The 27,880-nt window shown below is 42.1% G+C and overlaps 1 protein-coding gene across 5 annotated transcripts in view; it reads left to right on the forward strand.

Annotated features, from left to right (window-relative positions):
- INSC (INSC spindle orientation adaptor protein) overlaps nt 1-27,880 on the forward strand; it is a 136,820-nt gene that overhangs the window by 13,316 nt on the left and 95,624 nt on the right. For 3 of the 5 annotated variants that reach the window (XM_004090672.3, XM_003254265.4, XM_012503261.2), the window contains exon 1: nt 23,264-23,386. In XM_004090672.3, the coding sequence (XP_004090720.1) occupies nt 23,331-23,386 (56 nt within the window). In that variant the 5' untranslated portion in view covers nt 23,264-23,330. Of the gene's footprint in view, nt 1-23,263; nt 23,387-27,880 lie in introns of those variants that run through there. The other 2 variants (XM_004090671.2, XM_012503254.2) reach the window with 2 other exon arrangements.

Below are 27,880 nucleotides of genomic sequence, written 5' to 3' on the forward strand. Positions count from 1 at the left end.
GCGTTGTGCCAGATGCTGGCTAATATGGGCATATTCTTGTGGGACTTTGGTCCTCTCAGGGAGACAACATGCACCCATAGGAGATCACCAGTCAGCTACAAAACCAAGCAAGTCTCTCGGGCTCAGTATGAATGGTGTCAACACTTCATTGTTTTAGGAGGCCTGTGGGCTGGAGGTCAGAGTAAGCTTCTGGGTGGAAGCCACATTTAAGCTGAATCTTGACAGATGGGGAGGGCAAGTCAGTCCTGAAGAATAACGGGAAAGTTGCTCTGAAGCTTGAACGTAAGGGACATGTTGGGGAATACTGGGTGGTAATGCTAAAAAGAGGTGGCATGGGCTGGAAACAGGGTCTGGAGAGGAACAAGCACCAGGCTAAGGAGTTCACATCTGAGTTGAGAGAGTTTGGGGAGACACAGGTTTTCAAGGAGATTTTACAATGAGAGCTGTGTTTTAAGAGGCTGAAACTAAAATCAGATGGAGGAATAATAGGCTGGGGACTCAGACAGCAAGAAGACAATGGCCTTGTGTGAACCTGCTTGGCCTTTAGGCCAGCAGGAATGCTGAGGCTAGGAGGACTTCTGGGGCAGCTCCTAGATGCAATGGTGTGGGGCTCTATGGCTAACACAAACAGCAGGATATGGTAGTGGCAGTTCCTGGGACAAACCCTACATGTCTCCTATAACTCAAAGCCACCTTTGAGCAAAGAACACAGAGAAGCCTGGGTTCTGGGAAGAGCAAGCTGGAGAAAAAAGTTCAGGTCTGGGCTCTGGCCATGAATGACTCTTTTAGAAGCCTCTGGGGTCACTGGATTGTAGGAATGTTAGATTCAGAGCAGGAGCTCATCTAATTCAGCCCTCTATTCTTATAGATGGGAAACTGAAGGCCCACAGAAGGGGCAAATATTGTCTAAGGCACTATAGAACACTTGTTTCAGAGAAAGGTCAAGCATCTCATTGAACTCATGCTGGAGGAATTTCTATGTTTTATTTAATTATTCATTTACATATCTCTTTCAATGGGAAATAAAATTCTAAGAAGAAGAAAATTGTTCTGTTCATCTCCTTTCTCATCTAGCTGGGGCTTGATACAGAGCAGATGCTCTGCCTGACCCCCAGGACCACACTGTCTCCCCTCTTGACCCAGACAAAAGCAGGGTGTTAGGCTTGTCTCAGAGCTGGCCAGATGTGGAATCAGAAAGAGCTGCCTGTGGATGGGGATGGAGCCTGACTCTGGACCCCTTATAAACTCATGAGGCTTGGCCTGCGACTAGTTTCTATCTCGGCTGTGTCCTTGGTGACATCTCACGGGTGGCCATGATTATGGCTGTTGCCATGAAGGGGCCTGCTGAGAGAGAGGAGAGGGAGGTTTGGGTGTGGCAAGGGGATATCTTGTGCCTGAGGCCACTGCAAGAGGAAAAAGCCCCTGCCCAGCTGGAGAGAGAACAGCCCACAGGGAGATTAACAGCCTCAGATGGGCACCTAGGATACATATTTGGGGCTTAAGGCCAGTGCTTGGTCTGGCCTGAGGCTGTTCCTGCAGGGACTTCACCAAACTCACATATTTGTTCTCTTGCTGTCCTAAGAAGCTTAAAGCCACTTCTTTAAGAACAGCCTCTCTGTGCAGTCTGCAAAAGTCTATGGCTTAACATCAACAAGATTTCAAACTGAAGTGTGTTTTGATGCACCTCCATCCCTGCATTTAGGATCCTAGTGGGGAGGGCTGAAGCTGGAGATTTCTTGAAAAATCAGAGGGATTTGGGCCATAGATCCTGCCAACCCAGGCACCAGGGTTCGCGTCAATGCTGGATGGGTAATTGGTTCTTAAGCTCTTGGTCAGCATCCTGTTCTGTTTGTCTTGTGCTGTATACTTGGCAGAGGGCTTCCACATGGAGAGGAGTGAGTTATACTTGTGAGCAAGCTTACTTGTAGGCACAGGAAAATAAGTACTCTCTCACGGTGTTCCATGTTCCTCAGAGAATATCCTGGGGAGGCAGTGGTGTTTTCTTCAGTTGTGGGGTCATTATGCCCTTCAGGTAGCACTCATGGATCAAGCAAGGTGGATGGAACTTGGATGGGTGAAATTCTAGAAGGAGTCCAGAAAGAACTTGAGTTCACAACATAGCAAAACCCTGTCTGTACTAAAAATACAAAAATTAACTGGGCGTGGAGGCGTGCGCCTGTAATCCCAGCTACTGGGGAGGCTGAGGCAGGAGAATTGCTTGAACCAGGAAGGCAGAGCTTGCAGTGAGCTGAGATTGTGCCATTGCACTCCAGCCTGGGCAACAGGATGAGACTCCATCTCAAAAAAAAAGAAAGAAAATACTTGAGTTCTAATCTGGGTTCTATCACAAATTTGCTGTGTGACTTGGACAAGTCATTTATCCTCTCTGGGCCTCAATTTCCTTTTGTGCAAAGTACAGAGTTGAAAAAAAAAAACATTTCTGAGAGCCTTTTTTGTATAACATTCCAGATTTCTTGCTTACATTATGCCAATAGGAATTTTGGTTAGGACCCTGTCTTCTGGATTTCTATCCCGACCAAGGGCTGATTTTTTCACTTTGCCTGAATTATACCTTTCACTCCTTTGGTCTTTTAAGAGATTTATTTATTTATTTTTTTCCACAGACCATATTGCCTGACAAAATCCCTCCTATTTTCATGGAATCATATGGGGATCCAAAGTGGTGTCTTAATGTCATATCCATTATTATATTTTAGTTTTTACAACAAATGTGCCAGGTAATCAAATATATATTATTATCCCCAGTTTGCAAATGAGAAAAGAGGCCAAGAGAAGTTAAGTAACTTGACTAAGATTATGCAGTTAGTTACTGGCAGAGCTGGGGCTAGGCTGCAGGTTTCTTGGCTGCTAGTCTGTGTTTGGTTGTGTCACTTTTTGGACTTGGGAAGGGGCACCATAAGGACTGCATGGGATAGGGCTTGTGGGATTCACCAGGTGACAGAATTATCAGGATGAGAGCACCTGCCACCACATATCTGTACCATGTAAGGTTGAAATGTTCTTAGCTTTGGGCAGCCCCCACCCACCTGGACCCAGTGGTGAGGGGGTAGGCTGGCCCCTGCACCCAGCTATGCAAAGATCAAGGCTGCAGAAAGCCCTCTGTGGCAGCTTTTACTGACAATCCAGCCCTGCTGTCTGCTGTGTTAGCAGGGTGGTGGGTATCTGGCCAGTGCCTCTTAGTCAACCTTCTCTTCTTCATTTTAAGAAGCTTTTTTTATCTGCTTGGTCCTGGAGCTAGGTTGGCTCTTTCTGGCTGCAGAAAGGGGCTTTTAAAGTAACCGTCTTAGTTTATTTCCATTTGGGCCAATCCAGCCAGATCTTTGCTTGGGGCAAGAGGGAACCTCAAGGGTAGAAGTATGTGAGCAAGAAGGAGCTCTCCCCTCACAGACCAGTCAAGAACAACTGGACATATTCTGCCTCCCCAACCCCATTCACTTTGTATTTGTAATTTGGGATCTGTGTGTGAGAGCTCTGAATAGATTGCCCCCATCTTCCCCTCCTTTCTCATTAATCAAGTTTCCATATTTTCTTGGGTCTATTTAGGGGCTCGCTGTTCTGTTCTCTATGTTTATTCCAGGGTCAATATCCCATTGTATTTATTAGTTTTTAAAAAGTCTTATTATCTGGCAGGAAAAGTCCCTCCAATTTTTTTCAGAAATATTTTGGCTACACAATTCAGATTCAACTTGTCAAGTTCTAGAAAAAAATCCTATAGGGAGTTGATCGGAAATGGACTGAATATTTAGATCAGTTTATGATGAATTAACATTTCCCTATCATATATATGCTATTTCATATGCATGAATTATCTATTAACTTATCTTGGCCTTCTTTAATATCATTTAATAATGTTTTACAATTTTCTTGAGAAGGGACTTGCACATGCTAAGGTTCATTTCTATGGCCCTTACATATTTTTGTTGCTTTGTTAATGACCTCTCTTCTAAATTTTACTCTGTTTATGCTGGTATCTAGAACTACACTTGACTTTTGAATATTCATTTCTGACCAACTTTCTAAAACCTTGTATCAATTAAAATAATTTTTTGTAGATACCCTTGGATCTTCTACATAGAGAATGAGGATGAATTGCTAGTTCGTATGTTTTCATAAGAATTAGGGAAAGATACCGTGTCTGCAGGGACACAGACCCATGGACACCTGGCTTGCCAAGTGGACTGCAGGTCTGTGCCTGGTGGACCCAGCCCTGTGTTGGGGTGGCTGGATGAACACAATAGAGGCCAGATTCAGACTCCTCGCTCTTCTGGCTGTGTGCTGTTATGCACAGGCAGATGTGGCTGCCTGTGGAAAACCACGTCAGCTGCAAATAATGGCAGTTTTGTTTCTTCCCATTCTAATACATTTTCTTTCTATACTAGCTAAGATCTCTAGCACTATAATGAGAAGAAATTGTTGAGAACTGGGCATCTTTATTTTGTTTCTGATCTCACAGGAAATGCTTTCATTCAACATGTCATCAAGTATATTTCTTGTGGTCTATATTTTTCTTGGTAGATGCCCTATAATCAGTTTAAGAGATGTCTCTTCTATTTCTAGTTTGCTAAAATATTTTATGAATAGCTGTTGAATTTTATCAAATTATTATTCTTCATCTGTTGAGATGGCCGTAAGATTTTTTCCTTCTTTATGTAGTGAGTTTCACTGATCTGTTTTCTAATGTTAAAATAGCCATGTATTTTTAGGCTAGATCCAACTTAGCCATGATATACAATCCTTTTCACATATAGTGGATTTTGCTTGCTAGTGTTTTGTTTAGTATATTTTCATCTGTGTTTCTATATGAGATTGGCCTGTATATTTCTTTTCTTGTGTTGTTCTTGTTCAATTTTAGTATCAAAGTTATTTCAGCCTTATACAATCAATTGAAGTGTGTTTTCTCTTTTCCTATTCTGTGGAAGAGTTTGGTTATTTTTCCTTTGAATGATACAAACTCACACTTCTCTGGGCTTGGTGTTTTCCTTATGGGAAGATTTTCAACTATTGATGAATTCTTTCAGTGGTTATAGATCTATTCTTTCTTGAATCAATTTTGGTAAATTGTATTTTCTAGGAATTCATCTAACTTATTTATGTTTTCAATGACATTGCATAATATTCTCTTATCTCTGCTGCATCTGTAGAAATAAACCTCTTTTATTGCTAATATTATTTATTTGTTTCCTCTTTTTTCTGATTTTTTTCCAGATCTTGCCAGCAGTTTGTCTATTTTATGTTTTCAAAAACCAACTTTAGTAATTTTATTTATGTTTATGTTTTGTTTTGTATTTTGATTTGTGTTTTATTTAATGTTTGTTCCTATCTTAATTATTTTCCTTCTGATACTTTCTTTAGAATTATTTTCCTCTTCTTTTTAAAGTTTCTTAAGTTGGAGATTATTATGTTGGAGAAGTTGGAGATTCTTTGAATTTTCAGATTTTTTTCTAATTTAAGTATTTAAGTCTATAATTTTTGTTCTCAGTTCTATTTTATCTATATACTAAATGATTTTTAATATGTCTATTTTCATCATCATTCAGGTTTATTTTCTAATTTCTGCTGTAATTTCTCCTTTGATCTATTGCTTGTATGTTTAAAAATATACAACTGTATGGGGTACTTATGTTGGGGTAGAGATTGCAACCCCAGTGTCAATCTTTTGAAATTTGTTGAGGCTTGCTTTAAGGACTAGAAAGTAGTCGATTAAAAAAACAAAGAATGATTCATGAGTGCTTGAAAATAATGTGTATTCTGGGTGTTCTATTCATTAACATTAATTCTAACTTAAATGTGCCATTCAAATATCCTATATCCTTACTGATCATTTTCCTGCTTGATCTATCAATCAATGACAGAATTGTGTTGAAATGTGTGTGATTCAGGACTAGTTCATTTCTCCTTGAAGTTTTATCAATTTTACTTTGCATATCTTAAGACTATGCTATTAGGTATATCTCATTATTATATTTTCTTAATGGTCTGAACTTTTAATTTTTATATAGTGAATCTCTTCATTACCTTAAAGTTTGTTTTGTATTACATAAATACATTAGATCAGATTTCTTTAGGTAAGTATTTTTATGGTATATCTTTTGTGGCCTTTAACTTTAAGCTATTTTAGGTCTTTTTGTTTTAGGGATATTTCTTGTAGCTAGCACATAGCATGCACAACTTCCAGTCCCCTCCATGTAATGCACCCTTAATAATCTCTGCTTATAACTGGATAGTTTAGCTCATTTCCCCTTAATGTGATTACTAGTATACATTGATATTCCCGTCTACATATTTTCTTTCTTTGTTTGGATTAATTTTTTAAATTTATTACTCATTTATTTTTTCCTCCTCTACATAGTTGGAGGGAATTGTCTCTTTCTCTGTGTCTGTTCTTTTAGTTAATTACTTTAGATATTATAGCATTAATAATAACCTAAAAAGCCTAAATTTAATTTACATCTCTATTTTTCTTCTCCCAAAATAGAACCTTGGAGCACTTTAAACAGCTTTAGTCATATTCTTCTAAATTCTATACAATATTTTAGATTCATCGTTTCTTATCTCAAAAATGAGGGATTATAGTTGTTTCTTTTTTCTTTATTTGGAGGCAGGGTCTTGCTCTGTTGCCCAAGCTGGAGTACAGTGGGGCAATCACAGCTCACTGCAGCCTCAACCTCCTGGGCTCAAGCGACCCTCCCATCTCAGCCTCCTGAGTAGCTGAAAACACAGTTAGGAGTCACTGCACTTGGCTAACTTTTTAAATTTTTGTAGAGATGGGGACTGTACTATGTTGCCCAGGCTGATCTTGAACTCTTGGGCTTAAGTGATCCTCCTGCCTCAGCTTTCCTAAGTACTGGAATTACAGGCATGAGTCAATGTGCCCGGCCCTGTAATTGTTTCTTAGTTAAAGTTTCTTTGGATTTACCCACAGCTTCAAGCAAGTTTGCTCATCATTCTTTCTTGTATCTCAAACCTTCCATATAATATTACATTCTTTCTGCCTGAAGCAAATCCTTCAGAATTTCCTTTAGTGTGGGATTTTTGGTTGTCTGAGAATGTTTATATTTCATACTTATTCTTGAAAGATAATTTCTATGGATATAGAATTTTGAGACAATTATTTTCTAGCATAATATATTTTCCTGTTGTCTGCTGCATTTCGTCATTGTTATTAAGTGGTCATCTGTCAATCTAGTTTCCTTTTTCCTTTGATTGCTTTCAAAATCTTTTGTCTTTGGTGCTCATTAATGTTATGAGTTGTCTAGGGTGTGTATGTATATGTTTTGTATTTATCTTGCTGGGGATTAATTGGGATTTCTGAATTTGAATGTTGTTTTTTCTTTCAAAAAATCCGGGGAACTGAAATTTCAGCCACTGATTCTTTGAATATCACCATTTTCCCCATTCTCTCTCTTAACTTTCTTTGCAAATATGATGAAATACTTGTTAGATCCCATCACTCTATATTTCTTAGCTTTAGTTCTCTCATGTTTTTTCTCTCTTTGTCTCTCTGGACTGCATCTTGGTTAAGTTCTTTTGTTCTATCTTTTAGTACACTAATCCATTTTTTAGCTGTGATTAATCTGCCCAATGAGTTTTTCATTTTAATTATTGTATTTTAATGTAGAAAAGTTCTATTTGGTTCTTTCTCAAATTTTCTTGGCCATATTTTATAGCCTTTGTTCTTTGAAAATGTTTCCATGACTCTCTTTTATTTCTTGAAACTAAATTCTCTAATCAAGCCCCCTGTCCCCACAACAGATAATGTAAATTCAGACCACAAGCCTATCTGAGGCCCATATTGTGGTCATTAATTCTCAACTTTCATTGTTGAAAATGTGATATAGACAGTTTATTTTCCATTTACTCTTAAACTGAGTTTCTAGTTTTCTGGATCCCTATTTGATTCCTCCCCTTGGGAAGTTCCTAGGCTTTATCACATGTCTCCTTGCCCTGTACACATAGGAAACAGAAGTCCAGAGAATACAACATTCAACAGATGTTCTCAGGAAAAACCAAACCAAACAACAACAAAAAACTCCCTTCAACTCTTGCTTAGGTTTCCTGGTTCTTCTTTTGCTTTACTTTTGGCCTCTCCAGATTTCTTACACTTTTGCCAGCTCAGTAATATATTTAAAAAACATTAAAAGCATCATTATTCATCCTTTAAAATTGTTCTTATGGAGAAGTATTTAAAGTATCTGGGTTACCATATTGTTGGAGATAACAATGTTGTATGAGTTTTCTTTATAAGGAGAAGGATTAATTGTCAATTAAAAAGCAGGTGCTAAAAATAGTGGCTCGATATGCCTCTCTAAAAGAGAAGGTAGAGTCTTCACCCTCACCCAACATATTAGCTGTGTACCTTAGCAAATGATTGAACCTCTCTGGGTCACCATTTCCACTTTTTAAAATGGGGATAATAGTAGTACTGATTATTTTGGACATTTGGAGGAATACATGAAGTTATTTATGTAAGACACTTAGAAGGGTTCTTGGCACATAGTTAAGTGCCTAATACCATATTTCACTGGATTTAAGATGCTGTATATTGTAAGATCCTTGTTACTTCATGAAAAAGAAAATATGGTTCCAATTAAACGATGACACAATGCCAAGATGCCATTGACTGAAACATACATCCCAATTTTGGTTGTTAAAATATGAAAAAAAGATATCTTAGAATGACCTGACTATAGTAAATTTTAGCTATTATTATGAATAGATGCATATGAGCAAAGAAGGCAGTGGTTGAGAAACAGAATCTTAGTCTCAGAATTGATAGAACTTAAATGTTTGTAGGTATTTACTCCATTCCGCCATGATCCCATTAATTTTTGGACTCTGACTGTATTGTGCACGAGTTTACTTCTTTGTCCAGAGGGCTGTCATTAGACAAACAAAATATTCCACCATCTCCTCCAGGACTGAGGAAGAAGTGACTTCCATGTGTGTAGCACATTCATAGATGCCTTATATATAGCATTTACTTTAGTTCTCACAATTAGTCTCATTAATTAAGACTGGTTGCTATGACCCCCCAATATTAGTGGCTTAACATGTTGCTTATTTCTTGCTTACTCCACAGATTGATGTGGATTAGGTGGCTCTACTCCAAGCTGCGAGTCAAGTCTTATCTTCCTCCTTTATTTATTTATTTATTTTGCTTTACCATATTGTGGCTTTCAGATTGCTTTGGCATCACTCAACAGGTAGAAAGGGGAAGAGAGAGGGAGCATCAAGAAGGTACACCTTCTATTATAATATAATTTAAACTTCTTTTTTAAGACCTTACCACTTTCTTTATTCCTATTTGGAGGGAGAAATTAGTGTAAGTTAGGGTGTTTGAAGAGACCTGCCAAATGAGGTGGGATTAGAGATGAGTCCTGAGGCATTGGAATTACTTGGAGATAGAAAAGAGAATTGAGGGATTTCAGTCAGGATGTGCTGGGGTGCCATGATCAATGCATAGAATTGTGGAAGTGCAAGATGTTTTTGGAGCATCATAGAATACTCTGTTGGTGGAAAGATTAACATTGGGCTCCTACTCTGTGTTAGACACTGTGCAAAGCACTAGACCTAAACAAGTCTTGATAAAACAGTATTCTGCAAATGGGTTGTTTTTCATGTTTGATCCATTCTGTGCCCCAGATAGATGTGGATCATGTGGCCCATGTACCTTTTATCCCGTTTCCAAACATAAAGGATTCTTTAACTGAAGATGTTATGACAATGACAACAGGATTTGCTGAGAATGACTGTGTTGTGCTCACACTCCGGGATATTCTGTTACATACAGTGGTTGTAGAATAGGTGATGGTTATGTCTTTTGTCCCTTTTTGTTAATGAGCTGGTGAGAACTCTTCACCCTTGTGGCCAAGCCAAGGTTTTGGTTCAGTCTGGAATCTCCTTTGAATGTCCCATACTACTTTGGTCACATAGGATGTGAGCTGTGATATTAATTGTTTCTTCTGGGTCAATTTTACTAATCACAGAAAATGTCTTAGTGTTTTTGTCTGTGTTTATTCAAAACATGGTTTATTTCTTAGTCCATTTTGTGCTGCTACAACAGAATGTATAATAGAATGGCACAGACTGGCTAGTTTATAGTGAATAGAAATTTATTGGCTTACAATTCTGGAGGCTGAGAAGTCCAATATCAAGACGTCCATGGGTTTGGTATCTAATGAAGCCATTCTCTTCTTCCATGATGATGCCTTGCATGCTGTGCTCTTTGGGGGAAGGAAGACTAGATGCTCACATGACGGAGGCAGAAGGGCCAAGAAAGTGAATCCACTTATGTAAGGCCTTTTTCTAATGGTATTAATTCATTCATGAGGGCTCTGCTCTCATGACTTACAGGCATATCTTGGAGATATGGCACATTCAATCCCAGACCACTGCAATAAAGCCAATATTACAATAAAGAGAGTTACAAAAATTATTACGTTTCCCACTGCATATAAAAGTTATGTTTATACTATACTGTAGTATATTAAGTGTGAAATAAAATTGTGTCTATGTCTAAAAACAATGTACATATATAATTAAAAATACTTTATTGCTGAAATGCTAACGATCATCTGAAGCTTCAGCAAGTCATAATCTTTTTGCTGGTGGAGAGTCTTGCCTGATGTTGATGTCTGCTGACTACTCAGTGTAGTGGTTGCTAAGGTTGGGGTTGCTGTGGCAATTTCTTAAAATAAGGCAACAGTAAAGTTTGCCACATCAATTGACTCTTCTTTTTATGAAAAATTTCTTGGTGGTATGCAGTGTTTGATAGCATTTTACCCATAGTAAAACTTCTTTCAAAATTGGAGTTAATCCTCTCAAATCCTGCCACTGCTTCATTAACTAAATTTATGCTATGTTCTAAATATTGTCTCTTCACTAGGAGTAGATTACATCTTAAGAAACTTCTTTCTTTGCTCATCCATAAGAAGCAACTCCTCATCCATTTAGTTGTGTCATGAGGTTGTAGCAATTCAGTCAGGTCTTCAGGCTCCACATCTAATTCTAGTTTTCTTGCTATTTTTAACCACATCTGCAGCTGCTTCCACCACTGAAGTTTTGAACCTCTCAAAGTCATCCATGAGGATTGGAATCAACTTCTTCCAAATTCCTGTTAATATTGATATTTTGACCACCTCCCATGAATCATGAATGTTTTTAATGACATCTAGAATGGTAATTGCTTTCTAAAAGGATTTCAATTTATTATGCTAAATCCATCAGAGGAATCACTATCTATGGCAGCTACAGCCTTACAAAATGTATTTCTTAAATAATAAGACTTGAAAGTCAAAATTACTCCTTGATTCATGGGCTGCAGAATAGATGTTAGCAGGTGTGAAAACATTAATCTCTTTCCAGATCTCCATCAGAGATTTTGACAACTAGGCGTATCATCAGTGAGCAATAATATTTTGAAAGGAATATTTTTTTTTCTGAGTGGTAGGTCTTAACAGTGAGCTTAAAATACTCAGTAAAACATGCTATAAACAGATCTGCTGTCATCTAGGCTTTGATGTTACATTTACAGAGGATAGGTAGAATATATTTTGCATAATTTTTAAAGGCCCTAGAATTTTTAGAATGGTAAATGAGCATTGGCTTCAACTTAAAGTCACCAGCTGCATTAGTCCCTAACAAGAGAGTCAGCCTGTCCTTTGAAACTTTGAAACCAGGCTTTGATTTCTCCTCTCTAGCTATGAAAGTCATAGATGGCATCTTCTTCAAATATAAGGCTGTTTTGTCTCCATTGAAAATCTGTTGTTGAGTGTAGCCACCTTCGTCAATAATTTTAGCTAGATCTTCTGGATAACTTGCTGCACTTCTCCATCAGCACTTGCTGCTTCACCTTGAACTTGTATATTATGGAGATGGCCTCTTTCCTTAATCCTCATGAACCAACCTCTGCTAGCTTCCAACTTTTCTCCTGTAGTTTCCTCACCTCTCTTAGCCTTAATAGAATGAAATAGTTAGGGCCTTGCTGTAGATTAGGCTTTGACTTAAGGGAATGTTGTATCTGGTTTCATTTTCTATCCAGACCACTCAAACTTCCTCCATATCAGAATAGGCTGTCTTGCTTTTTTATCACTCGTGTGTTCACTGAAGTAGCATTTTTAATTTCCTTTAAGAATTTTTCCTTTGCATTAACAACTTGCCTAACTGTTTGGCACAAGAGGCCTAGCTTTTGGCCTATCTGGGCTTTTGACATGCTGTCCTCATTAAGCTTAATCATTTCTAGCTTTTGATTTAAAGTGAAAGATGTGTGACTCTTCCTTTCACTTGAACATTTAGAGGACATTGTAGGGTTAGTAATTAGCCAAATTTTAATATTGTTGTGTCTCAGGGAACAGGGAGCCGCCCAGAGGAGAGGGAGAAAGATAGGGGAACGGCAGGCTGGTGAAGTAGTCAGAACACATACGAAACTTATTGGTTAAGTTTGCCATCTTACGGGGGTGCAATTTGTGACCCCCCCAAAACAACTACAATAGTAACATCAAAGATCACTGATCACAGATCACCACAGCAGATACAATAGTAATGAAAAATTGGAAATATTGTGAGAAATTACTAAAGTGTGACACAGAGACATGAAGTGAGCACATACTACTGGAAAATTGGCACTGATAGATTTGTTTGATGCAGGTTTGTCCCAAACCTTCAATTTGTAAAAAAAAGAAAAGAAAAAAGCAGTATCTGCAAAGCACAATAGAGTGAAGTGCCCCAATTCCCAACACTGCCACAGTGGGGATTAGGTTTCAACCTATGAACTTTGGAGGGGAAACGCTGAACCACAGCAATCTCTATGTGCTAGGTTTTAAATCATATCTCTTCTGTAGGACGCTTTGCTTCTTTCCAACGTATTTAATATATTTTGCTTTTTAATTTTCTCTAGTGGAAAGCAGCTCTTTGTATCTGAAGTCTGGATAGGAAATGGATCCTTCATTGGCCACAAAGATGGATATCATAAAACTTCTTACGGAGTACCATTAACTAGCCTGCTGGGTCAAAGTAGCTTCTGGTATTATTGTTTCACTTTATCTGAAATATCATGCAGGCTACATCATCTTGTGTAATTTTGACCACAACCCTGAGAAAAGGTTTTATTCCTATCTTACGGATGTAGAAGCTGAAGGTCAGAGAGGCCTTAGTAAGAGACAAAACTGGGATTGGAATCCCAACTCTGAACTTTTGGATTTTCGAGACCTCACCAGGCTACCTTCTAAATGTTATTGAGCAAACTCCAATTTAGAGGATTTGAGGAAGAAATAAAATCAGAGAAGATTGGATTATCATGGTTGTTGATGCAATGCTGTCATTTGTTCAAGGCTTTAGATTTCAGAGAAAATCATATTTGTGAAGTTATAAGAGATTGTACAATTCTCTCTCCTATGTCATTTTCCCAAGGGTATACAGACCCCTCCAACCTGGGTCCTCATAATGACTCAGAAAGGGAAATAGCTTGCCCAGTGTGCCCTTTGAGTATGATTTATGAAACAGGATGTATCCAAATTTTCACCACGTTGGAGCTATTCAATTTTCTCTAATGGCCTTTATCTGAGAGTTATGTCTATTCATGGCAGTCACAACCAGTAAGTCATTAGCTTAAAGTATGCTGATTGTTAATTTTAGCACCCTGGGCCCTGGGCCCAGTGGGAGAGGTCTCTCGCTTTTGTAAATCGAAGCTAAGGAACATTTGAGCAGTTGGCAAACATTCACATTAGGAAAAGTTAGAAAGTAAGAAGGAATAATTTAAAAGTTAGAGTAAGAAGCAGTAGAATTGTTGGAGCTGAGGAGGTAACAGGATAGCTTTTTTCTGGCTGCCTCCCAACTGCTAGGCACTGTCCTCACCAGAAGAGAGGTAGAACCAGTCTTTAGATCAACACCTACTGTGTGCCAGGCACTTCACATATGTGAGCTCACTAATGTGCCTAGCGTTCTTATTTTATCCTTATTATAGATCCCATTTTATAGACAAAAAACCTAATGCTCAAGGTCACACAGCTATTAATGGATGGAGCTCACATTTGAACCTGGGCAGTTGACTCCTGAATCTGTATTCTTAACCAACAGAGCTCTGGATGAGGGTGGCTAAAAGGGCCAACCAAGCCTCCCTTGGAGCTACATTTTGCCTAAGATCTTGAGATCTGGGCACCAGATTCTCACTTTTGATCATTAAATAATTTTCAGCTCAGAGCTAGCTCCCAGAATGCCAGTAAGTGCAGCTTTCTTCTGTGGCTTAGGGCTGGGAGCTCCTCTGATGAGTAGCTGGTCAATCAGAGCCCCAGAGCCAGGAATGGCCCACCCTGAGACACAAGGTGAAGACAGCCATGGCTTTCCTGATTCCAGGAGGCTGAGCTTTCCTCTGAGATAGCCACACAAGCTCCTTCAGGGAAGGCTGCTTGGACAAGCTGGAGCTCTCTAGAGGATGTGTATTCATATAAACCAGGTGCTGGCACACATGGGCACCAGTGAGGACACCTTGACACTGGGCTCCTCTCTCTCTGACCTCTGGGGACTCATGGGCACTTCTGAGTTAACCTGCCTGTCCCATTCCAGAGCTGAACTGAATCTGAACAGGACTCATTAATTTCCCTGCCCACTCTTTATTTCCTCGTACTTGATAACCACAGCAAAGGGGAAAGTGCAAGCATACTTGCTCTTTCCCAGTTTTACAGGTGGAGAACTAAGGCTCCATTGACTTCCTATGGTAAACCACTCTGAGGCGCTGGTGGGCCTGTTCCCTCCAGCCAGGCAAAGCCTTATTTGGATTTCCCATGGTGGGAATGAGGAAGCCTGTGTGCATGTCCCAGGTGTAGCTTGGCTTGCTGTGTGACCTCAGTCGTTGCCTTTTTCTTTTTTTTGATTTCTTTCTCTCTTCTTTTTTTTTTTTTCTTTTAGAGGCAGGGTCTTGCTCAGGCTGAAGTGCAGTGGCATAATCATAGCTCACTGTAACCTTAAATTCCTGGGTTCAGGCAGTCCCTCCACCTCTGCCTCCCCAGTAGCTGGGACTACAGGGATGCACCACCATGCCCCATCTAATTTTTCTTTTTCTTTTTTTGTAGAGATGGGGTCTTGCTATGTAGCCCAGGCTGGCCTCAAACTCCTGGCTTCAGGTGATACCCTTGCCTCGGTTTCTCAAAGTGCTGGGATTGCAGGTGTGAGCCACTGCACACAGCCTCTCTTCTTCTTTTGAACTTGTCTCTCCGTTGTCCACATTAACCCATCTGTGCTTCTGGCTCCTCATCTGAAAAATGGAGATAACAATAGTAAACTACCTCGTGGGGTTATTTTGAGGACTAAATGTAAAGCATTTAGAACAGTGCCTTATACATAGTAAACACCTAAGAAGTGTTTCTCCCTGTCTGCCTCCTCTTCCTCCTCCTCCTCCTCCTCATTATTATTATTACTACAAGGTGGTAATCTCTAAGGCCCCCCTATTAGTTCTCATACTCTGAGAGTATAATGTGAGCTCCTCCAAGAAGGCTGCCTGGACATTGCCTGGGAGCTGTAGTCTTAGCCCTGTCAAGGTCATGGATGTATTTGTGTAGATGAGATTCCTATTGCCTTCTAGGTGAGGCCTAAAAGGTAGATGTATCCAATTAATCAGGTGGAGGCTCGGGACCTTGTCTGAGCTTTGTTGAAACTATTTTGGCTCCAGAATTGAGGGGCTGAACAAAGGTCTGGGTGGGGACCCCTCTACCTGATGCAAGTCGTTCTGGGCTATCCAGCCAGGGTCTCAGGTCCTGGAGGGGATTCAGCCCTGCTCTCTGAGTCCTGAGGTCTGTTCTGCCTACCTGTTGGGCTCTGACACCTGACAGCTGTGAGAGGCTATTGGGGCTTCCTCCAGGGAGCTAGAGCTGTCTATATTTCATGAGGCTCAGTTCATTCAGCAGGGCTGGGTGGCAGCTTGCTTGGTTTCTTGTGCCTCCCCTGGGAACGAGGGCTGTTAAAGTATCTGATTGCTGCAGGATGCCAGCCACCACAGCTAGCAATAGCTCCAATGACTATTGCCACCCTTGCACAGGTCACATAGAGGTCCAGAGTAGGGTGGGGAGGGAGATATGTTGTGATTACCTCCTAGAGCTCTTTGCAGCCCTTCTTTCCACTCCTGGGTTCCTACTTCTCCACCCCTAGGGCTTTTAGTGCTCCGACTGAAAGCTTGCACCTGCCTCTTAAATTAACCCCTGTTGCTGGTCTTACTTTCTGGAGTTCATCCACTCCACTGGTTACCATGAGGACTGAAATTCCACTCTGATCATTTCACTCCCCTGCTCAAACACCTTTGATGGCTCCCTATCACCAATAGGACAGAGACTAAATAATCAGTTCCTTTCATAGTCAGGGCTATAGAAGCACCTTCCCTCCAGCCTCCTGAGAGAGATCTGGGTCCCAAATACTTGCTCCATTTTCTGGTTTCTTTGCCATGGCTCACACTGCTCTTGGCACTGAATGCCCTTGTCCCATCTTCCCCTGGCAAAATCCCTCCCTCTATTTGAGGCCCAGCTCAGGTGTCACCTTCTCTAAGGTGAAGAAGTCTTCTGTATTTCCCTAGCTGAAAGTGACCACTCCTTTTTCTGCATTCCCATGCATTCCCATGCTGAGATAGTTTCCTATAAACTCCACCACCAGGCCGGAGTGCTCCAGCCTTCTTGAAACACTTGCAGTTCCCTAATCTCACCCTGCTCATGATTCTGTGTCAAATGCTCTTCCTTGTGCCCCGAACACTCTTCTTTTTAGCCCCCTGTCTGTCCTATGGGAGAACTTGATGAACACAGAGCTGGGAGTGGAGAGGGAGGCTGCCTAGTTGGGTATGACCACACAGTGAGGACTGCAAGAACTCAGGAGGGACAGGCAGCTTTGTCTCAGTGGATGTTAGGATGCAGAGAGCTTTCTTTTTTTTGTTTTTTGTATATATATTTTTATTATACTTTAAGTTCTAGGGTACATGTGCACAAAGTGCAGGTTTGTTACATATGTATACACATGCCATGTTGGTGTAGAGCACTTTCAATGCACAGTGCATATGGTATGCAAAGGCTCCTCCTCCCCACCCTGAGTATTCATCTCACTGAATACTCATCACGGCATGGTGAAATAGTTACCATTGTCTCCAGTTTATCTGTGAGGAAGCTGAGCTTCCTTCCACAAGAACCTACCCAGTCAGTGAGCAAGTGTCTATTGATTATTATGCACCAGCTTATGTCAGGCACGGGGGGTATGGCAGTGGCAGTGAGCGGCACATTCCTCTAGTCCCTGCTCCCCACCTTCGGGGGAGAAAGACATTAAGCTCTTATTAAGCCCCTAATGTTACAGTTAATTATTTAATTACAATTGTGATAAAGTCTATGGAGGAGAAATACCGAGGGGACTAGGGAATCTTATAATGAAGGACATGACTGAATCCATGGGTCAGGGAAGCTACCCTGAGGAAGTGGCATTTGTTCTGAGCTCTCACCAAGGAATAACTTGGTGAGAGGAGACAGAGGAGAGGTTGTTGGGGTTAGAGGAAGGAGTACCATGAAGGTGTTTGGCAGGGGGAGGCGTGGCTTGCTGCAGGGATGAACAGCAGCTGGAATGGCTGCAAGGCTGAAGGACAAGAAGGGTGGTTAGACAGGGACAAGATCCATGTGAGGCAAGTAGGCCATGGCAGGGTTTGGTCTTTGTCTTAGTAGCACCAGGAAGCCATTGAAGGATTTTAAACAGTGAGTTGATGTGATTAGATTTGCGCTTGAGATCACCCTGGTGGTTGTGTGGGGAACAATTTAGAGGGGGGCATGTCTGGAAAGGGGCGAGTGATGAAAGGAAGCCCTTGCAGAGGTCCAAGTGAGAGATGCCAATGCCTTTGATCAGGGAGGCGGTCATGAGATGAAAAAAATATGATGAGGGAAAGGGATGTATCCAGGATAATTCTCAGGCAAGACATCCAGATCTACCCTCTGGGCTCTAAATCCTGTGCATTTTGCACACACCGGGGAAGGCAAATTGAAAAAAAGCCTACATTGTAGTCCCATTTTAAGGTGTAATCTGCATGCCAGGTACAGAGGAACTTGATTCTTCTGCAGGTACCACAAGGCCTCAGAAAGAAATCTCCTTTCAGTCTCAAGCTCCTAGTCCTGTGTACCTGATTGGTGAATCCTAGGTCACGTGCTTCTGCTCTGTGTGCCTGATTGGTGACACCTAAGTCATGTGTTTTACTCTTGCTGCAAAGGATTCTGGGAAACAAGTGCCTGGCTTTTTAAGTTTCTATGTTGGTAGACAGGTTTCCACTTCACTAAGACTCTTAAGCAAAGGGATATTTCTCAAATGTAGGAAATGGGTTCATATGTTAGAGGCCAGAAAGAAAGATAAATGTTTACACATGGATTGTCTTGGTGCTCACAACAATCTTGTGAGGTTGTCTATTTTTGCCCCATTTTACGATGGGAAACAGATATGGAAACACTGGAAAAGCACTGATTTCTTCCTCAGTAAAGCAGTGTCTCTAAGAGCCTTTTCAGCTCCAAATGTAGAGATTCATAATGATGGACAGCTCTGTTGCTTCCAGCTCTTGCACTTTCTGAAGTCTTTGAGAAAGAGTCATATCTGCCTGGTGCTGTCCAACTCCTCTTCGACTCCCCAGCAGCCTCCTCCCTGTTCCTAGAGCTGCGGCCAAAGCTTAACTACTTTCCACAATACTTACTGTCCCCTCTCCCTTCCATGTTGACAGCCCTAATATTGACAGCCCTAATGGGATTGCAGATTAAGCAATCCCAGACATACTTGGAGCTGTACATGGATCGGCCCATTAGACAATGGTAGAAACCATCTTTGCTCCTGATTTTAATTGAATAATTTACTGTAAATAGCCTCCATTTCCTCCACAAACCCTGTGTCGTTAGCCAAATGGAGGTGAGCAAAGGCTGCCTCTAATGGGATGTGGGTGCAGAGATGAGTTGTCCAAATGGAGCTGTTGTCACAGCAAACATTGAATTAAATCAGAGACACTTAAGACTTCAAGTCTTTCTTGTAAACTAGTCACTTCTGGTGGGAGCTACATAGCCCAGAGCCCTGAAGAAACAAGGCTGCAGGATCCATGGTGGGATTTTCAGTGAATTAGGAAAGGCCCTGGGATAGGTGATGGAGGGATTTCCTCTTCCCTGCTCACTCCTACATGTGTCCTTTTCACCTCTCTTCCTGGGAAAAGCAGCAACTCTGCTCTGAGATGTATTTCTTAACTCTTCCTTCCAACAGGAAGGGTACTTCTTCTTGGAGACTGCTATATACCAAGCACAATATCGGGGACTTTTGCAAGTAATCTCATTTAATCCTCATGATGCTCCTGGGAAGTAGGTGCAATTGAGGAAACCACATTTTCAGTGGGTGGGCAATTTTCCCAAGGTTATGTACTTATCAGGTCAGGATTTGTACAAGACAGGATTTGAATCTATCAGATTCCAAAGTTCATGTTCTTTTTGCAACACCAGCGAGGACATAGTACAGGACCAAGGGCTTGTCTTGAACTCAGTTTTGGTTTCCTAACATTCTGTGTAGCTTTGGAAGGAGTTTATTCTTCAAGTCTGCTCAACAGGATGAGTCTGACTTAGGGCTGTGGGAGTGGGTGGGTGCGAGGGCTTCAGACTGAAGATGGAACTTTGCAGTAGGAGCTTCCCTGAGGATAGCATGCTTTAAACAGGTCTCTTTGCAGCTTTAACTGGGACTATGATCTCCCCTCCCCTGATCCCTTTAGGGCCTATTTCTGTCCATATGACTTTCACAAAAGTGCCAATAAATGAGGAACAAAAGAGAAATGTCCCCATTGTCAAGCCACCCTTCCTCATTCCATATGACTGCAGTGTTTGCTTTTCTTCCTGAGGGCTATGTCACTGAGGGCTGGCACTAGGTGAAGCTGGAAGATTTACAGTCTGGGAAGTGGGAGCAGTAGGCAGTGCTGGTGAGAGGGAAGAGTGCTGGGCTGTCTGAGAAGGGTCCCCTGGGTTGGGTGTTGCCATTCGGGAATGGAGTCAGGCTGTCTGTTAGCAAAGGCTGAACACAGGCTCTTATCTTCATCTGCTCCAGCACCTCCCCTTCAGTCAACAAACCTGGATTCTAGTCCTCTGCCACCTACTAACCTGTGCTTCTCACTGAATTTAAGAGGTCTCATCTGTAACAAAGGATGATGATAGCGTTAAATGAACTAATACTATATGAAGCATTTAGAACAGTGCCTGGCACATAACACATGCTCAGTAAATATTAGCTATAATTATTATTGTTATAGACACTTTATAAGCATCAGCTGGGCTAAACAAGTATTTCCTATCTCGCCTTCCAGATATTCTTCCTCATCCCTAGTGAAAATGAGCTGTGATTCCTCTGAGAGCTAATCTGATTCACAACCCAGACTTTGACCATGCAGGTCATTGGGTCAGGACTGTTCCCAATCCCACATTCAGCAAGATTTGGCTTTAGACATTAAGGAATCTTATCCTTTTGGGGCAAAGAGGCAGCCAATAATGACACAGTCTGTGAATAGTGCAGTGATGCATATGCAATCAGATGTCCTTAAGGTGCCTCTGCAGCCTCTGGGAACACAAGAGATCACATGAAGCAAGGTTTTGTGAGCTGGCAGCTCCCCCTGCATAACTGCTGGGAAGCTATGGGTCAAAAAGATGAATGATGGCACCTCACTGGGGTGCTTTAAAAAATCAAGATATATTAGGCTTATCGCAGTTCCCTCAGCTAACAGCCCAGAGGCTCCTGAAGGAAAAGAAGTCGATTGTTTTGCCTTGTTGCTGCTGTGTTCTAGCTGGCTTCTTGTGCTCACTGCTTCTTTCCGAAGAGTTCACAGGTTGGTGATCCAGAATTGGCTATAGACTGTATGGTCACAGAGCTGTATTTCCGGAATCTGCCTCTTAGAAATTCAGAACACTTTCTTGCATTCAGGCTTCTGCTCATGACAACTCTTTTTTTTTTTTTTTTTTCTCTCGGTCCCTCAGAGATGACTTGAATCAGAGTCAGAGGTTCCTCTAATACTCTGTGGTATGTATGCTTCACCTCATCCTACAGTTTCCTTTTGGTCCAAACTTCAAAGGGCCCTGGAATTTTCTTAGTATTTTCCTGTCTCCTCTCCTACCTTAGGCTCTAATCGCCACTTCAACATTTTTACTTTGCCTCTTTTCTTCTCAATGATGAAGATATTGAAGTAAAACAAAATCTACTTGCTCACTGCCATCTAATCACATCTTAGCTTTTACCCTGAGAAGTTGGTATTTTCCTTTTTTGTACTTTAGTCAAACATATCAAAAGGGAGCAAACGCCTCATTTTATTGTTCCTAGTTTTTCTTTTGTGCCATCCCTTTCAGTCTACTGGCTCACTAGATTCCAAAAATATACCTTCTCAATAATGACAATAATGATGGAAATAACGATGGTGATAACATGCTAATGAACGCTCGTTGAGCCTCTCGCTGTGCTAAGTGAGTGACCAGTATCTCATTTTCTGCATCTCCCTTAGCATAGCTGACTAGAGAGCTGAGCACATAGCAGACTTATAGGACATAACAATAATACCAGCTAACTATTTATTTAGCTCTTACGTTGGCCGTATACTTCCACATTCCTAATCTCATGTCATCCTTATACTAGCTCTTTAAAATAGTTATTATTTTATATTATTAAAATAGATATTATTATCCTCAGTTACAGATGAAGAGATGGGGCTCAACATCAATGTATTAAAAATTTATCCCTCTCATTCTTTCAACAGACGTGTAGAGTGCAGGCTAAGTGCCTGGCCCTTGGCTCAGTTCCAGAAACACATGTGGTGTCTATCCTCAAGAAGCTCACAGTCTAGTAAGCTCCACAGACAAAGAAACAGGCAACGGCAGTAAGTCTCTGGAAATATCTAGCACCCTAGTTTATTCTGGGCTCCTGCCTCCCCACACTTTTCAGACTGACCATTTTCTTCTTTCTTCCCAGCATTATGAGGAGTGCTTTGTGTTCACCCACATCATTATTAAAGTGCTCCTCCTCCATTCTTTTCTATAGGGCTCCCGTGTAATCACGGAGTAAGACTCTTCTGTTGATGTGCCCAGGCAAAGGTGACAGAATCTGCATATTCCTCAGGGAGGGCTTACTCATGGGCTTGGAGGAGTTGGCAGAGAGAGAGAAATGAAAAAGAGATTGTGTACAAAAAGGACTCCAGGAGCACAGCAGGGACAAGGCGAGGGAGAAAAATACAAACAGGTGGGTAGCTGGTTTGGGTTTAAATGTGAGGCACAGGGAAGCCAGCTACATCCTCAGTGCTGGGATTGGGAGTCCCCAGAACCTGGATTACTTTTATTCATTAGGATGCTTTTGGCTGTGTAGAACAAAAACCCTCACTCAGACTGACTTAAACGACAAGAGCTTTTATTTTCTTAGATAATGGGAAGCCTAGAGCTGGGCCAGACTCCAGCATTAGTTGATTCAGTGGCATAGTGATCAAGGACCCAGCATTTTTTTCTTGGTATGCTAACTTTGTTCTCCAGCTAGTGCTGCTCGTGATTGCAAGATGGTCTCTAGCAGCAGTGAAGTGAATATGCTCCCTTGTTCAAGTCCAACAGGAGACATACTGCCTCATCTTGCAACTCTCTGTTGGGAGAAAGAACACTTTTTCTAGAAGCAATCCTGTCATGGCTCATTGGCCTAAATTGAGCCACATGCCTATTTCTGAACCAATCACTGGCAATTTGGGTGCAATTACATCATCTGAAGTGGAATGGATTTGGGAAAGCAACCACTATGCCAATAACAGGGTCACAGTTTCCAGGACAGACTTAAGCATAATCACAGTGAATAAGCCAGTTCTACAGTGGTAATAGCCAGGGAATTAGAATATAGAATTGCCAGTTTTAGCAAGTAATACAGGATGCCCAGTTAAATGTGAATCTCAGATAAACCATAGATACTTTTTTAGTACAAGTATGTCCTATGCAGTACATATAGGCTGTGTGTCCCAATATTTGATACATACCAAAATAAGTCAGGCAAATATTTGGCAATTGGAATAAGAAAATATTTTAGAGATATAAAGTGGGCTAGGGACTTAGAAACAAGATCAAATCTGGGTTCTGCCTTACTTGTGTGAGGATACTGGAGTGTAAATGGTTCAAAAGAAGAAGAGGGCTAAGAGGCTTTACCTCTTTGTCTGCTTTGGTTCCTTGTGGCCTGGGACCGGGAGAGAAAGTGATTGCGCCTCCTCTTTTAGGGCCTCGTTGTGCCATCCTGCCCTCTATTTTCAGGGTCACGACCGCTGCGAGCAGGCCTTGCTGCAGATTGGGATCAACATGATGGCACTGCCTGGAGGTCGCCACCTGGACTCCGTCACCCTGCCGGGTCAGCGGTAAGTCCTACAGCTGTCACTCCAGGCCAGGCCTGCCCCATCTGAACCCTGACTGAGGCCCAGTTCCAGCATCCTGAGGCTGCAGGTGACCCTATCTTCCCACGCAATTTTCTGGGGAGGAAGCCGAGCATAAGGTATGGGGATGTCATGTTCACTCAGCAAATATTAATGGAACTGGGCCCTGGGACACAGAAGAATCAGGCATATCCCAGCCCCTAATGAGCTGAAGTCTAATGCTGAGGCTGACCATGAAACAAAGAAGCGAATGGGTGTGCTAGTAACATAGAGGATGCCAGAGGAGACTCCTGATCCTGCCTGGCTAGGGGACTAGAGCCACTGGGGGTCCTTGGCATTAGTGGAGGCCCTCTCTGAGGCTTTTGGAAGGTGTCATTCTACCCTTGGTTGTCTTCTCTTTTGCCCAGAGCATCAAGGAGAAAACTGAGCATAGAGCTGATCCTTGGGAAGTACTTGTCCTGAGTTGGTCAATGAGGGAGGGTGGGAAAGGCACATACTGAGAAGAAGGTGAAGCCCGGATAATAAGGTGAGAGGGGCTTGAGAACATCCTGTCTGAAGAAGAAGACACTTGGGGCCACCAGAGGTGCCTGCACACAGCTGGAAGATGTGGTAAGGCAGGTGCAGGTTTGATGTGGCTGGTCCTGGAGCCTGAACCTGAACCAGTATTAGAAGCGCCAGGGTGCTAGATCTTTGCTGCCCAACTGTCCCAGTTTGCCGGGGCCTATACTGATTTGGGTATGGAAGTCCTGTGGCCTTGAAAAGTCCTGGCAAACCTGGAAAGTTGGTCACTGTAATGTAGGTTTGGTCTATAGAGGAGCTCAGTAACCTCAGAGTGCTTGGGGATTCCACTTAGCCTTATTTATTTATTTATTTTGCTGAGACATTTTGATGGGGTTATTTTGAGGCAACACAATCCAAGTATCTTTTGTAAAACTATGAAACCATTGTTTTATTTTGTAATGTTTTGTGTTACATATTCCATGTATCACTGACATTTTACCTTTATCCTTATCCCTCCATCTGAATTACTTGGGATTTCATCTTACTATGTCATTAATTTCGATATTGTTTGGTTATTGAGTATTTGTTTTGGAGTATGTGTTGCTTTTAAAATCAGAAAAAAATTATTATTTGTTAAAAGTCTACTGGAACTGGTTTAGCCTCTGTGTACACACCCACAAAGCCATCATTATAAAGAGGTTTTAGGATGTGATATACAATTCATACATGTTCCTGAGGACTCAGAGCATGGTTAGAAATGCCACTCAGAATTTCCTCTGCAGCTGGAAGCCAAGAATAAGAGATCATATAGGGGTCCAATTATCTTTGCACACAGCACCTCTAAGGTGGAACTCAGAGATGATGAGATACAGACCTGTCAGGATATATGTGGTTTCCTAAAGATGGGGCCTGCCTTAGCCTGGAGTGGCTGATGGCCTTTCATGAGATGGGGAAGTAGGGTCAGCTTTGTACACATGACTGCCTGGCTTCAAGGCTGAGTTATACTTCTTACTAGCTGTGTGGTCTGTGCAAGTTCCTGAACTCTATCATCTGTTCCTCACTTTTCTCATGTAGAAAAGGGGGTAACTAGCACCTGCTTCATAGAGTTAATGTGAGGATTAAATACATCTATATATGCAAAGTACGTGTCACACATCGAGAGCTACATATGCAGAGCCATTACTTATTGAGTGCCTGCTGCTGTGTGTTGGAGCTCTTCACGTAGGTGATCTGGGGAAATTCTTCCAGAAATTCCTCTCCTGACCCTTAATCCTCAGCAAGTGACCTGAGTGAGAAAAAGAAATCACAGACAGACACTCTCAACAGCCTAATATTTAAAACCAGGAAAAAGTGAAACTATCCTGGTTGAAGTGAAGCCTGAGTCTCTCCTGTCCAAATAGTAGGTTGGGAACTGTGTAGCCAGGTGGGTAGCAGCAGCTCTGGCTATAGGGCTTTGGGATCTCTCCAAACACCCCCTTGCAGTCCTGGTATGGTCAGATCTGAACCTGTGCTGGGGTTGAGGAAGCCATCATCGCAGGGACATTTAGGACAGTGGTTAGGAGTGCAAACGCTCCAGCTTGGTTCTTGGTTCTGCTACATAGTAGTCATAACTTTGAGCTTTAGTTTCTTCATCTATGAGATGAGGATAATTTATACATGCATCATTGGGTTGTTAGGAGCATTTAAAATGATATGTATGAAGCCCCTGGCTGGAGCATAGGACCTGCTTAATCAACGCTAATTTCTCCTGCTTCCCATGAGCAATAGGTGCTCTGAGTAGAGAATGAGGGGCAAAGATCAGATCTTGGACCATTTTAGGCCACTGAGAACCACTGACCTATCTCTCCCTCTCTCTCTCCCACTTGCAACCTCTTCAGAAGTCTTGAGGTCACAGGAAATTAAATTACATGAAAATGATTTAGGAATCAAATTATTAGGAGGCAAGGCATTATTTCTAACTGATCTTGCACAGCAAATCCATTGGGAGGAAAACCCCAGACTGACCTAACATCAGGAGTTATGGCTGGCCATAAAAGATGTAGCTTGTGAAATCTTTTTTTTCACAATGTCTTCAGCCGTACAGTTCTGATAGGGTGGGGTGAGCAACAGCGAGAGGGTGGTATTTCCTTTAATATGTTCAAAGCCTAGCATTGCCAGGCCTAGCCAGAACACTGAGGGAATAGAATCCCTGGATCTAGCAACCTGTTAATGTATGTTCCAGGGGCCTATGCATGGTCCACATTCACAGAGAAGGCGCATGTGTAGTTACAGGATGTCAGAAGTGTTAGTTTGCCTCTGATGCAATCTGAAGCAGCATAATAGGCAGATAGTAGCAGTCACGTCTTCTTTCCTCCTGTTCCAAGCTACCAAGGCCTCTCTTGTGGGGAATAACACTATGGTTATTGTCTCCAAATAAATAATTCATGCTGGATAATTGACTTCTTTCTGTTGTGTTCCACTGAAACTGAATTTCATTTTGCAGTGCCATTGTTTACCTCAGTGCACAAAAATAAATAAACAAGTACTGCCATGTTGCATGGAAGCATCCAGCAGCCTGGGTAAATCATATGGGTGAGGCCATTGGTATTTGAGACCCTTGTGAGTAAATAGCAGCACAAAGGGCTATTCTAGGTGCAGATTCCTAGGCAAGAGTAGAGTCAAGAGCAACAGCCTCCTAGGCCAGAAGTTGGGATCCCTTGCTGAACTGGCATGAGTGACGGGAAGTGGTCTGACAGGGTGTGGTGGTTCTCAGCTCTGTATCTGAGTCTCCTGGGATGCTTTCATATTTAAAAACAATAAAATAAGCAAAAGAACAAAACTCTACTCTTGGAATCTCTTATGTGGGGCTAAGTGGTTGAAAGCATGTAGACCTTGGAATCAGACTTGGGTTCAAATCCCAGTTCACCTCCTACCAGCTCTGTGACCTTGAGTGGCTGTTTAAGCGGTCTATGCACCTGTTTTTTCTTCAACATAGTGGCAGTGACAGCTGCTTTAAAGGGTAGTAGAAGTGCTTGGATCCAGGAAAGAAGGTCTCTCTAGAGCCTCAGGGTGCTCTGCAGTACACAAGCCTCACTTTCCCCGGTCATAGAAATCAGTGGTCCCCACTCCTGGTCCTCAGCCTGTTAGGAACTGGGCCCCCGCACAGCAGGAGGTGAGTGGCCAGCAAGAGCAAGCATTACTGCCTGAGCTCCGTCTCCTGTCAGATCAGAGGCGGCAGTAGATTCTCATAGGAGCGCGAACCCTACTGTGAACTGCTCGCGTGAGGGATTTAGGTTGTATGTTCCTTATGGGAATATGATACCCACCACCCACAGCCTCCCTGCATGGAAAAATTGTCTTCCACTAAACCAGTCCCTGGTGCCAAAGGTCCCTGGTGCTGACAAGGTTAGGGACTGCTGGTATAAATAACAGTAATAATCTCTCCCTCCCACCAGGTAGTGAAAACGACGCAATCTCTGGTCTGAGTACCTCCCTGGGGGGTGGTCAAAGATTTACTGGTGGAAGTGAAGGGGGCCAGAGACGAGCTTCCTGGATAGCAGGAGATTGTGGCTGCTATGTCCCTGGCTGGTCTTCATTTGCTCCTCTGGCCTCCCATCTTTCCATCTGGGATGCCGATCTTCTTGTTGGTTCTGGGCATGGTGGTGGTGCTGCTGGAACATAGCCATGGTGGTCAGCATGTTGGGCCCAGGCTTTAGACTCCCAGGGTTGTGCCCTCCACCGTCACAGCCTGGCCTTCATATTCTGCCAAGATCCAGATGACACAGTCCTTTGGTTTAACTTTATTTATGGGAAGGCTTCTGGGGTGTAAGCTGGAGGCCAGGGTCCACACAGGGCTGGGTCCAGATGTCCCCTTCCTTCCCCACTTCCTTCTATAACTTATCTAGCCCACAAATCATCTATGGCATTTAGAATTTTTCTCTCTGGATCCCTGCCAGTGAAAAGTCAGGGTGGCAATATTGATTAATAGGCAGGCCTTTG

Source organism: Nomascus leucogenys, chromosome 15 (assembly GCF_006542625.1).
Source record: "Nomascus leucogenys isolate Asia chromosome 15, Asia_NLE_v1, whole genome shotgun sequence".
Classification (NCBI taxonomy): domain Eukaryota; kingdom Metazoa; phylum Chordata; class Mammalia; order Primates; family Hylobatidae; genus Nomascus; species Nomascus leucogenys.